A 12,493-nucleotide genomic window follows, 5' to 3' on the forward strand; every position below is an offset into this window, starting at 1 on the left:
TGCCATGCCCAACCAACATTGTTAACTTGTTTTGAGCGTAGGGGGGCCTTGTGGCTACGAAGACGTGGTAAACCAAGGGTATGGCATGGACACAGCAGCAATAAGCTCAGTCTTGTTCAACAACGGGCAGAGTTGCGGTGCCTGCTACGAAATCAAATGTGTGAATGACCCTCAATGGTGCAAGTCAGGGCAGCCATCTCTCTTTGTTACGGCCACCAACCACTGCCCTCTAAACTACAATCTTGCTGGTGACAATGGGGGATGATGCAACCCACCCAACCCCCATTTCGATATTGCACAGCCTGTGTTCGCCAAAATTGCCGAGTACAAGGCTGGCGTTGTTCCAGTCCAATACCACAGGCTCATATCTTCTGCTTCCTTTCTCTGTACACTTACCGCATTTGTCTTACGAACTGAAATATAAATCAACCTTAATGATTAACAAACATATATATCATTGTGGCAAAGAAACAACAAAACGAAGAGATGTTAAACATGAAAGACTATAAGGGATTTAACATTTATGATTAACGACTCAGAGAAAACCATAGTCTCATATGCACTTTCACTCCAACCTAGAATCACTTAATTATAAAGCTTAGTGAGATTTAACACTTATGAGCTCATTAATAAACCATCCACGATCATCTTTCTAATGTGGGACTAGGATGTTATAATTAATATCTCCCCTTTAAATCTCTAATGTCCTTGTCATGGCCACATGGCATTACTAGCCCACGAGGTTGCTCTATTACTGTTAAAATATAAATTAAATGATTAAATTCGTCAATTTCTATTAGCTTAAGCTTCTAAGTGGGTGGTGAGCATTTAATATGGTATCAAACCGATCTCGAGTTTGAATATTGTCTCTATCATGTTGAAATATTTTCAAAATAAATATATATATATAGATATTATTTTGTGTCTTGGGAATGTTTTAAATGGAAGGTTTTAAAGAGCATTGAATGAAAGTTATCTCACATTGGAAAGAGTGAAGATTTTGTTGGCATTTATAAGTTCCAACAAATTTAAGCTGTTAAATGATCTATGTTAGGGTACACCCTAATGCATGTTACCGTACGGTGCGAAGCACCGGACGCACGCGTACGCGCGCGCGTGGCGTGGGCTGTAGGGCGCTAGTGGCGCCTTGATGGCGCACTTGGCACTTAGCTTGGAGCGATCAGATCATGACCATTCATTTTTGGACGGTCAAGATCGTTCGATCTAGAGGTTTGATCTAAACCGTAGGATGCTTCTTAAGTAGATCCAATGGTTAGATCTACTGGATTGTTGATCTAACGATTGAGATTAAATAATTATTTAATCTAACGGTCAGATTTAAGTGCCAATTGGATTAACAGTTTACAGCAGTTTAATTTTCGAAATTCAAAACAGCAGTTTTATTTCGAAATTCAAAACAGTAGTTTTATCTTCGAAATTCAAAATAGCAGTTTTATTTTGAAATTCAAAATTATCTGATAATAGATAATTATCTATGACAATTCAATTCTCTTTAATACCCTTGTTTGAATTTTAAAAATAAGCATTATCCTTTTATTTTTTGTCTCTGATTAGAATAGAAAGTCTAAGGGTATTTTCGGGTTTTAATTTCGTTTGTGCATAACGCAGTTAAAAACACAGAGGTTTCTGGGCTCCATTGTATCCTGGAGAAAAATTTGATGTAAACCCTGTTGCATACCAATTCTGGTGGGGGCAAATATTTTCTTAAGGAAAGTGACGTTGTAACACACCTTTTTTGTTTTGTTTTTTTTGAAGGGAAAAAGAATGCTTTCATTAATTCGAAGAAATCGCATCAGCCATTACAATGTCCCCAACGCAGGGGGGTACCTCTGAAAGCCAGAGATGATTTACATTTTGAGATACGGCTAGTTTCGCAAGCCTATGCGCAACCTCATTTGCAGACCGACGGGCATGACAGATCTCCCATGAGCAAAATCCCTGCAGCAATTCTTTTGTTTCTTCCAACACAGGTCCATATCGAGCCCAACTACTTTCCTCTCGTTTCATAGCTTGCACTACTTCTAGAGAATCTCCCTCCAGAATGATCTTCGTAATACCCAGCTGGCCCAAAAGTAACACTGCTGTCCGCAAAGCCATGGATTCCCCCACACCTGGATCATAAATAAAGGCCTTCGTCATACATTTGGACGCTAGCACACCACCCATTGAATCACGAACCACCACTCCAACTCCCATCAACTTCTTTCCAGCATCTACTACCGCATCCCAGTTGACTTTCAAGGTTCCCCTAGGTGGCGGTTTCCATTTTTCTTCCTCTGTTCCACAGGTCACTTTTGGTTCCCCCTTTCCTCCTTCTGTAACCTGCTTATGGAATTCCATCTGATCGCAGGCAGCTTGAAACACCGTTTTCGAAGGAGAGAACTGGGCTTAAAAAACCACCCTATTCCTTCTCAGCCATATCTGTCGGGCAACACAGGCAACCAAATCAAAATCATCCCCCGTAAGTCTTTCACTTAACTTTTGAAGAATATGGCAGAAGGTATCCTCGTCACTGCTACTCTTGTGAATTTTAACATTGCCCTCCATCCATACATCACGCGCCGCCGGGCAGCTCCAAAGGACATGACCCACTATCTCCTCTTCCATACAACAAATCGGGCACAAGGGATCCGTGGCTATTTTCCGCTTAAAAAGATTTCCTTTAGTAGGGAGGATGTTGTTACAGGCTTGCCAAATGAACAACGAAACCACTCTCGGAGCAGAGATACACCAAATTTGTTTCCAGAAAGGTGCCAATTTATCCCCACTAGAACAACCACCTGCACCTCTATTGTATAAATCTATAGCCAAGTGATACACACTTTTGACTGAGAAGAGCCCATTCTTAGTACCAGACCATACCAGCCGATCTTGCTGAGTTTGTGGACAGATTGCTATACTGCAGATTTGATGTACTTCTTCATCCAAAAAGATCTCCTTAATAAGAGGAATGTTCCACCATTGCAGCTCCTGATCAATTAAAGCACTTACTCTTGCATTTTCAGATAAAATACGCACCGATGATTGAATAGCATAGGTCGTTGGGGAAAATAACCATTTATCCCCCCAAATTTTAATCCCCTTTCCATTCCCTACTCGCCACACCAATCCTTCATTAAGCAAAGTCTTTGCATGCCAAATGCTCCTCCATACATATGAGGGCTTCTTGCTCAACGGGGTGTCTAGAAAAGTACCATTTGGGTGATATTTCTCCTTTAAAATTTTGGCCACAGAAGAGTCTGGATTTTGAGTTAATCGCCACCCTTGCTTTGCAAGCAAAGCAATATTAAAACATTCTAAGTCTCGGAAACCCATTCCTCCCTTTTCCTTAGCTTTCCTCATTTTCTCCCAACTCATCCAAGCCACCTTTTTGTCATTAGATTTATGCCCCCACCAAAACTTGGCCATCATCAAATTGATATCCTTACATAAAGTTTTGGGAAGCAGGAACACACTCATAGTGTATGTCGGGATCGCTTGCACAACTGCCTTCAATAAAACCTCCTTTCCGGCTTGCGAGAGAAATTTTTCTTTCCAACCGTGCATTTTTTCCCAAATCCACCCTTTAATTCCAGCCAAAGACGACACTTTTGATTTACCAATCAGTGCCGGCAGCCCCAAATATTTCTCATATCTTTGTGTGGAATTTATTTCCGCAACTGACATGATTTGTGTTCTAGCATCCATTGGAGTGTTACGGCTGAAGAACAGTGATGTCTTCCCCCTGTTTAACTTCTGGCCAGAGGCTTGTTCATAATCATTTAACACTTTTTGAATACAATACCATTCCACCATATCCGCCTTGCAAAAAAGGAGACTGTCATCAGCAAAAAATAAATGATTCAACCGTGTTCCTCCTCGTGTCAAGGGCAATCCCGTAATTCCACCCGCCTGTTCCATCTTGTTGAGCCCTGTACTTAATCCTTCTGCACATAGGATAAAGAAGTACGGTGAAAGCGGATCCCCTTGTCTCAACCCACGAGAAGGGGTAATTTTCCTGTATGGCCTTCCATTAATCAAAATTGAATAATTCACCGTCTTCACACAGGTCATTAATAATTGCACCCATCTAGGTGCAAAACCAATCCTCTTCATTACAGCCTCCAGAAAACCCCACTCCACACGGTCATAGGCCTTACTCATATCCAATTTTAACGCCATATAGCCCTCCTTGCCTTTTAACCGTGTATCCATCGTATGTAGGGCTTCAAAGGCAATAATCACATTATCCGTGATCAACCTTCCTAAGATAAAGGCGCTCTGATTAGGAGATATGATATCTCCCAATACCTTCTTCATACGGTTCGCAAGCACCTTTGCAATAAGCTTATAAGAGACATTGCATAAACTAATAGGCCGAAAGTCAGTAATATGCAAAGGATTCTTTATTTTCGGTATCAATGCAATATAAGTTCCATTAATCTCATCAGTAAACATACCCTCATTCAAAAATTCAAGCACAGCACCACATACCTTAGATCGGAGAATATCCCACGATTTTTGGTAGAAGCATGCTGCAAATCCGTCTGGGCCAGGGGATTTCAAAGGGCCCATTTGAGCAAGAGCCACGTCTACTTCTTCCGCCACAAAACGACGCAAGAGCCACCCATTCATTTCGGGGGTAACCCGTGCTTCTAGCCCCTCCAAACATTCCTCCACATCCCTTAGACCAGTGGTATGAAAAAGCTGTTGATAATAATTGACAAAGGCTTGCCCAACATCGTCCTGTTCGGTCCATTCACGTCCCTCTTCATCACAAACCCGCTTAATAAAGTTAATCCTTCTTCAGTGACTGGCCCATGCATGGAAAAAGGGTGTATTTCTATCCCCTTTCTGATACCAGTGCTGTTTTGCTCTTTGCTTCCACTTGATGTCCTCATGTTCTAGGAGCTGATCAATATCTGCCTGTAACTTTTTGATTTCCTCCTGATCTTCAGGTCTGCCCCCCTGTTGCAATTGAGTCAACTGTTTGGTCTTGGTTTCTACTTTCTTTGCCACATTGCCATATTTTTGACGGCTCCAACTTTTAAGTCGGTTTTGACATTACTCCAAAAAGCTTTGTACTTCCGTCATTCCTCCCCCATGCAAGACCGGACCAGCCCAAACCTGTTTTATTATATTTCCACAATCTGGGTCCAACCACCATTGGTCCTCAAATTTAAAGCCCTTTGCACCAGAATAGCTTCGGGGTTGTTTCTTTTCAAATTGGACCATTAGTGGATTGTGGTCAGATGCTCGTGCTGCAAATACGTAAACTTCTGCCTCTTCAAACCGTTGGCACCATTTACTATTAGCTACTGCTCTATCAAGACGTACTTGGGTCAAGACACCATCCGTACGCCTATTTGACCAAGTGAAACGTGGTCCTATGAAGCCAAGGTCCCACAAATTACACACTTCCAAGGCTGACCAGAAATCTGCCATGAGGGTCTCACGTCGTCTAGCTTCGCCCGTCTTCTCTTCTTGATGGGTGATTTCAATGAAATCACCCACACACATCCATGCCTCCGGTAAGAAGGATTTCAAGTGCTGTAACAATGCCCACGACTCCTTCCGTTTTGAACTATCCGGGTTACCATAGAATCCGGTTAGTTTCCAAATAAAGCCATCTTCATTCCTCTTCTCAATGGCGTTAATATGCCTTCGTGAATAATTTTGTATTTCCACTTCATGCTCTTCCTTCCATAATAATGCTATTCCACCACTCCTTCCCACCGGGTCAACGGCAAATAATCCAACAAACCTAAGTTTGACCCTAATCCATTCCATTTTCTTTCTACTACAAATTGTTTCCATTAGAAACAATATGTTGGGTTTCTTTTCCCTAACCATGTGGCTAAGGTCACGAACTGTCTGAGGGTTCCCAAGCCCTCGGCAGTTCCAGCTAATGAGACTCATTGGGCATGGCGGGGCTATTCAACAGGCTAATGTACTTCTTTACTCTTCCTTCTCAATGAGTCTTTCCCGCCATGTACTTCTTTACTATTCAACAGGCTAATGTACTTCTTTACTATTCAACAGGCTAATGTACAGGCTAATGTACTTCTTTACTCTTCCTTCTCATCTTCGTCACCCCATGGCCTATATCATCCGTAGAACTTTTCCTCTTCTTCTCAACCATACCTGGCTGGGGATGATGTCTAGATTGTTGTGGAGCTCCCCTGGCTTTTTGTTTCCATTTTCTCACTGACCCCCCCTCCAGAGCTGACCTTTTTTCCTTTTCCTCTACCATCACCATTTCAGTTATTGTATTGACTACACCCTCCGTCTCTTTCCTATTAGGAACTGCCAAATAACTCTCCTCGTTCATCACCATTGTCCTTTGCACTGTCTTGCCATTCCCCTCCCCTTTTTCTGCTATAGGCGAGCGTGGCACTCCCCCAGGGCCCTGCACGACTTTCTGTTGCATGGGTGCATGCAGAAAATTACACAGGTCTTCATTCATAGCTTCCACGTGCCCACCGCCCTTCCTTCCTTCTCCACGAGGACACGAATCTGTAGTCAGATTCTCCTCCAGCTCAGGGAGCAAATCATCCAGCTGTTGCGCCGAAGAATCTGCCTCCTCATTAAATTTTTCAACACTCCTAGCCTCTTTATGGTAAGATTCGCTTTCTCCACCGTTTTCTCCAATTCCGTAACTGTCGCCACGACTAGGGTTTCCGCTACCAACGGGACTTCCCTTACGAGAATTATCGTTTCTCCAGGATGCTCCGTCAGTTGGGCGGGCCGCCCCGTGAACATGTTCGCCTCCTAATTCCCCACCCATTCTCCACCGTAGTTCCTTCGCCCTAAGCCATATACCCCACGGTTTTGGCCCCTCAGTTTCATGACGCCTCTGTGATTTCTTTACCGTGCATCCTTGCACCCCATGCAGGATACGGCCACAATCAAAACAACAATGAGGTAACCTCTCATATTTGAAAGTCACCCAATGATCTTTCCCTCCCAACGTTAATGCCCTACCTCGTTCCAGAGGGTTTCGTAAGTCGATATTCACCCGAATTCGCAAACACCTTCCCCACCCACTTCCATCACCGGCCACATCAACATCTTCTAGCTTTCCCAGAGATTCACCAATCTTCAAGCCGACTCCTTTGTTCATGCATATTAATGGCATGTCATGCACTTGAATCCAAAAGGGAGAGTGAGTGAAAGGCATCCGTGTCGGAGGAACATTTCCGTCGAACTCCTTCAGAATCAGAATTTGACGATCAAACGACCAAGGTCTCCCCTCCATCACCCGCTTCTTATCGTCAATGTCTTCTAACTCAAACACCCATACATTATCTTGGACTTCGTTAAACACAACAGTCCCTGAGATCCGCCAGATCCTCGAGAGAACAGTTTTAAAGGCCTCTTTGTTAACCTTTCGTGCATCACCAATTCTGCCCACTAGACATCGCTCGCCCTTCTCACGGTCCACTGCAACCTCTCCTTCCAAGATTTTTATGCCTACCTTTTCCCCCCCTATGAGAGAAAACCTTCCGCACAGTGTCTCCAAGTCATCCCCCATCCTTCCCTACCTCCAAACTACCCCTTCACCCTGCCTAGAGTAAAAGACTATACCCCTTGCCCTAGTTTCCGCAGAGAGAGACTAGGCAGAGACGATAGTACTCCTGTATGACGTTGTAACACACCTTAGGAGCATTTTCGTTTTCTGTATTTTTCCCCTATTTGTATAACATATCATTTACCTCACATTTCAATTAAATATTTCATGTGTTAAGTTTCATTTATTAAAGGAGAATTCAAGCCCAAACCTGAGAGAAAGTAATATAATATAAACTAAATAATTAAGTTCATACATTTCTATTAGCTTAAGCTTTAGGATGGGTGGTGATTTCACAAATACCATTTGGAATGACCAAGGAAAAACCCTAGTTAGCATTATCACTGAAAAATGACTAGTCAAATTGCAATTAATTGGAGTTTCCTAGAATTACTTATAAAGTCTAATTTCACATAGTAAGAAACCAATATGAAACGTAGTACTTATGAGCTCATTTATAATCTACTCACTCGATGTGAGCTATTCATTCTCCCAATGTAGGACTAGTGTTTTACATATGACATCATATATAGCAAATAAAGCTCAAATTTCCTAAATTGGAAGATTTCTAAATGTTTGAAGAACTATATTTATATATACTGCGCAGCATTCCATGCAACAAGAAAGGTGGAATTCGATTCACCGTAACAGGGAATCCTTATTTCAACCCAGTGGCAGTATGGAATGTTGGGGGAGCTGGAGATGTGATAGGCTTGCAAGTGAAGGGTCATCGGAAGCTGAAATGGACAGCAATGAAGCGAAACTGGGGTCAGAAGTGGGAAACCAATGCAATGATGGCAGGGGAGTCGTTGACCTTCAGGGTTAGAGCAAGTGATGGGAGATACTCAACCTCATGGCACATTGCCCCCAAGAATTGGCAATTTGGTCAGACTTTCGAGGGCAAGAACTTCAAGTAGAATACGTTAAAGCTCATCATCAGCAGTTTTTCTTGTTTGATCACTTCTCCTTCTTGCTTGCTTAAAGTTTGCTGCGTCAACTCTTAATTAAATGATTAAATTTATTTTTATCTATTTGTTTAAATTTTTGAATAAGGTATGGTAATTGAAAATTAGTATAAGAACAAATGTTATGAATTTTATATATATTAAAATATAAATGAGTGAGGCTCACACAGTATATATAATGTGTTATTTCAAACTTGGGTGGATTGCGAATCTTAAATCATCCAGTTTGAGAAAAGAGAGGAGGACTATATTAAGCCGGAATGGTGGGTCTGGTATCCTGTTCAGGCCCAAATCATGGTTTCACTAATTGTGTTTGCTGGGAATAAGATGTGTTATAGATTTATTTGTCATGATACAAGAATCCGGCTTGTTTTGCAAACTGCGACAAGTTAAAAAAAAAAAAAAAAATTTGGACTTGTAAAAAGAAAAAACCAATATACTTGCACCTTCTCACAAGATATGCCTATATATATGGCTATATATGTAGCTTAGAAGTTTAGAATGTATTACTTGCTGCCTATATATATATATATGCAACTTAAATATTTTTTTTCTTTTTCTACTTTTCAACTCCAATTAAGTTACTTGGATAAAGTGATGGAATTTGGCCACTGCAAATCTTTAATTTGCTTTTTTCTCCTTGAGGTTGCTTGGCACAAAGGAGTGGAATTTTGCAAATGTAAATCTTTTACTTTTTCTTTTCTCTTGGAATTAAGTTGATTAGCACAAAAGGATAGAATTCAGCAAATGAGAATCTTTTTGCTTTTTTCTCAATGAAGTTGCTTGGCACAAAGAGGTGGAATTTGGCAAATGCAAATCTTTTTCTTTTGCTTTTGCCCTTTTTTTTTTTTTTTTTTTTTTTTCTCTTTCCTTTTTTTCTCCTTGAAGTTGCTTGGCACGTAGGGGTACTGGAATTCAGAAAATATAGTTGAGTTCATGAATTTTGGCAATATATAGCAGGATAAGATATGAGATATATATACCATGGAATTATCGGAAAGAAATTAATAGAAAACAATTACATTTGTATGAAACTAATTAATTTGAGAGTTGTCAATATATATGGCTCAACAAATCTAAAGCTATAATCTTTTCCTTGTAAAAAGCAAACGCCACGGTAATCACATAAAATGAAGATATAGAAAAAACGGAGAATGAAAGATAGAAATTGAAAATAAAACTTTGGAGTTGTAAAAACAAAAAAGCAGTCAAAATCAGAATATGCTTGCACCTCCTCACAAGAACGAGATATGTGTATATACGTACGTAGCTTACAAGTTTAGAATTTTATTACTTAATGCATATATACACAACTTGTTTTTTTTTTTCTTTTTCTTTTTCTCTTTGAAGTTGCTTAATTGGGCATGCACAAAGTAGTGGAATTTGGAAAATGCGAATCTTTTGCTTTGATCACCTTGAAGCTTCTTGGGCATAAAGTAGTGGAGTTGGGGAAATGCAAAATATTTTATGTTATCACAAGCTGCCAAAAATCTAATTACCACCTAATTTGAGCTCCCTCCTGACGACCAAACACTTGCCACTCACCACTTACCACTCCGTTGTTTGCGCGCGCGCGTGAAAGCTAGAGATGGAGATTGAACTTTTTCTAAGAGAGATCTTGAGACAGGAAAAGTTCAGCCACACAAGTGGCGGGGGTGACCATGCATTGAAGTTCTTAGAAAAGCTGAAAAATGATGGCAAGGAGGAAGTTATTTGTGAGGACTGCAAGGAACCGATCGTACCGTATCCCGCTTTCAAATGCAGCGCCTGCCGATTCATCTGTCATGTATCATGCTTCGGAAGTACTCGGCTCTACAAGTCAACATTTTATATTCATTTCGGTCGCAGGCATGAGCAGTTGATCTTCACAGAAGAGCTAAAGAATGATGGCGAGGGAGTTGTTTGCATGGTGTGCAAGGAGAAAGTAGAGGGTCCCGGATACAAATGCTCTGCCTCTGAATGCAACTTCCAGCTTCACAAATCATGCGCCCAGCTGCCATGCGAGATGCACCACCCCTTGCACCCAAACCACATCCTTATTCTTCAGCGACCAAGTCAATTTCCCAATAATTGTAATGCTTGCAGGAAAAGCTTCGATACATGCCTCTTTTACCGTTGTGAGGAGTGGGATTTTGTAATTGACACCACATGTGCTAATCGCACGCAAGTTAATAATACCAGCGACTGCCAACATGCATTTGTCCCATTCTTTAGGAAGATCCACTTCACTTGTGAAGCCTGTGGTCGGGAAGGCACGGACTTTGCCTCCTCTTGTACCATATGTCGACTCTTAATTCACTCGAGATGCGCTGAATTTCCAGGCACCGTGATAATTTCAAGACATGATCACACCCTCACTCTTACCTATTCCCTTCATCATCAAGTCAAGGATTTTAACGTGTTTTGTAAATTATGTGGTCAAAAGGTGAAGATAGAGTATGCAGCCTTCTCTTGTCAAGAATGTGATTTTGTAGCACATTTGTACTGTGCAAAGGCATATAGACGCGAGTCGTTGCTCGAGAAATCTGTTGATGTTATGGAGAAGACCATCAACCCAGGTGAGATACGACATTTTAGCCATCCACATAATTTAATTCTTAGCCATGAGGAAGTCCTACATGATAAGCTGTGTGATGGTTGTATGCATTTTATAATCTCAGCACCGTTCTACAACTGTACACAATGCAAATTCTTTCTTCATACTACATGTGCTCAACTACCAAAAAACAAGAAACACATACTTCATCAACACATGCTCACCCTCCTCCAAGATGCACCTTACTTAGGTGGACTTTTCTTTTGTAACGCTTGCGGTTATTCTCGTCATGGCTGGACCTATAAATGTGACACATGTGAGTATGATCTTGACGTTCAATGTTGTTCAATTCCAGAAATCATTGAACATGAAGGTCACCAACACCCACTCTTCCTTCATGTAAGGTCTAATAAAAATTGCAATGCTTGTGATGATGATAGCGAGGGACTCAAGGATGCAATATTTGTATGCACTAGTACTTGTGATTTCACCTTGGGTTTTGAATGTGCAACACTTTCACTCGTAGCTAGGCACAAATATGACGAACATCCCCTTGCACTCACCTATGTTGTTGAAGACGATTCCGAAGAATATTATTGTTTGATTTGCGAAGAAGAAATGGATCAAAAGTATTGGTTTTATTATTGTGCAAAATGCGACTTTCATGCTCATCCTCGATGCGTTCTAGGGAAATATCCATACATCAAGTTTGGAAAAACTTTCAAATGTTCATATCACCAGCACCCTGTTACTTTTGTTCAAAATACTGAGTACTCCCCTCCATGCGATGCTTGTGGCATGACTTTGGATGGCATAACCCTAGAATGCACTCAATGCAAGTTCAACGTCCACTACTGGAATAATTCAATGTGCTTGCAACAAATTGACAAAGTGCTGCATCTGTAACATTGCATGGTTTCATGGATAATGGCTGCATGAGGTTGTTGAGTTGTTGAGTCCATTAAGTTCCGGTTGTTGGGTCAAATAAAGATAAGCAATTGTGATTGCTTCAGCTATCTTTTAGTTTGGATCTCTTTAAAGCTTGGAGTTCAGTTGGATTGGGAGTTTCTCTCCAAGTCTGATAAGAATTATATATATATATCATGAGTAGTTCTTTTGTTGAATTAGTCTTTTATTTCTATTTTTATTGTAATGTTCATTTCAAGAGTTAATAAAATCATCGGCCATTATTTTCCTCCACATAGGAGTCAATCTACATCACTAAATTTTAGGAAAAAATAATAATTACTAATGGTAAAAAAAAAAAAAAAAATAGACACAGAAAAGAAAACTAATTATACGGATCAATTTTAAAACAAATAAATAACTAGAGACTAAACTTGGATCCAAATTTAATTGCCCTACCAATATATACTATCCGATGCATGCAGAAATGCTTTCAACCAGGATGTTTGACTCCAA

At 40.7% G+C, this 12,493-nt stretch overlaps 3 protein-coding genes across 3 annotated transcripts; 2 read left to right on the forward strand and 1 right to left on the reverse strand.

Annotated features, from left to right (window-relative positions):
- Positions 1-2,409: 2,409 nt before the first annotated feature.
- On the reverse strand, positions 2,410-5,919 carry LOC132177129 (uncharacterized). Its single transcript, XM_059589354.1, has 3 exons — positions 5,128-5,919; positions 4,862-4,968; positions 2,410-4,684 (listed from the first exon to the last, which is right to left on the reverse strand). Exons 1-3 carry the CDS (start codon positions 5,917-5,919, stop codon positions 2,410-2,412), a joined length of 3,174 nt encoding a protein of 1,057 aa, XP_059445337.1.
- A 2,223-nt stretch (positions 5,920-8,142) lies between these two features.
- LOC132177133 (expansin-A32-like) lies at positions 8,143-8,487 on the forward strand. The gene has a single exon (XM_059589358.1). It carries the CDS (start codon positions 8,143-8,145, stop codon positions 8,485-8,487), a length of 345 nt encoding a protein of 114 aa, XP_059445341.1.
- A 1,636-nt stretch (positions 8,488-10,123) lies between these two features.
- LOC132177134 (uncharacterized) lies at positions 10,124-11,977 on the forward strand. Its single transcript, XM_059589359.1, has 2 exons — positions 10,124-11,093; positions 11,427-11,977. The coding sequence occupies exons 1-2, from the start codon at positions 10,124-10,126 to the stop codon at positions 11,975-11,977; spliced, it is 1,521 nt and encodes a 506-aa protein (XP_059445342.1).
- Positions 11,978-12,493: the final 516 nt, after the last annotated feature.

This window comes from Corylus avellana, chromosome ca4, assembly GCF_901000735.1.
Source record: "Corylus avellana chromosome ca4, CavTom2PMs-1.0".
Lineage (NCBI taxonomy): Eukaryota > Viridiplantae > Streptophyta > Magnoliopsida > Fagales > Betulaceae > Corylus > Corylus avellana.

Bases quoted from the DNA above. Each gene is read 5' to 3' on its own strand.
- LOC132177129 (XM_059589354.1), bottom strand. From the start codon at position 5,919: ATGAGTCTCATTAGCTGGAACTGCCGAGGGCTTGGGAACCCTCAGACA. The intron at 4,969-5,127 runs GTTTGGGCTGGT...CAATTGCAACAG, and splicing joins GTGGAAATATAATAAAACAG to GGGGGCAGACCTGAAGATCA. The intron at 4,685-4,861 runs GTATCAGAAAGG...CACTGGTCTAAG, and splicing joins CAAAGAGCAAAACAGCACTG to GGATGTGGAGGAATGTTTGG.
- LOC132177134 (XM_059589359.1), top strand. From the start codon at position 10,124: ATGGAGATTGAACTTTTTCTAAGAGAGATCTTGAGACAGGAAAAGTTC. The intron at 11,094-11,426 runs GTGAGATACGAC...GTTCAATTCCAG, and splicing joins GGAGAAGACCATCAACCCAG to AAATCATTGAACATGAAGGT.
- LOC132177133 (XM_059589358.1), top strand. From the start codon at position 8,143: ATGTTTGAAGAACTATATTTATATATACTGCGCAGCATTCCATGCAAC.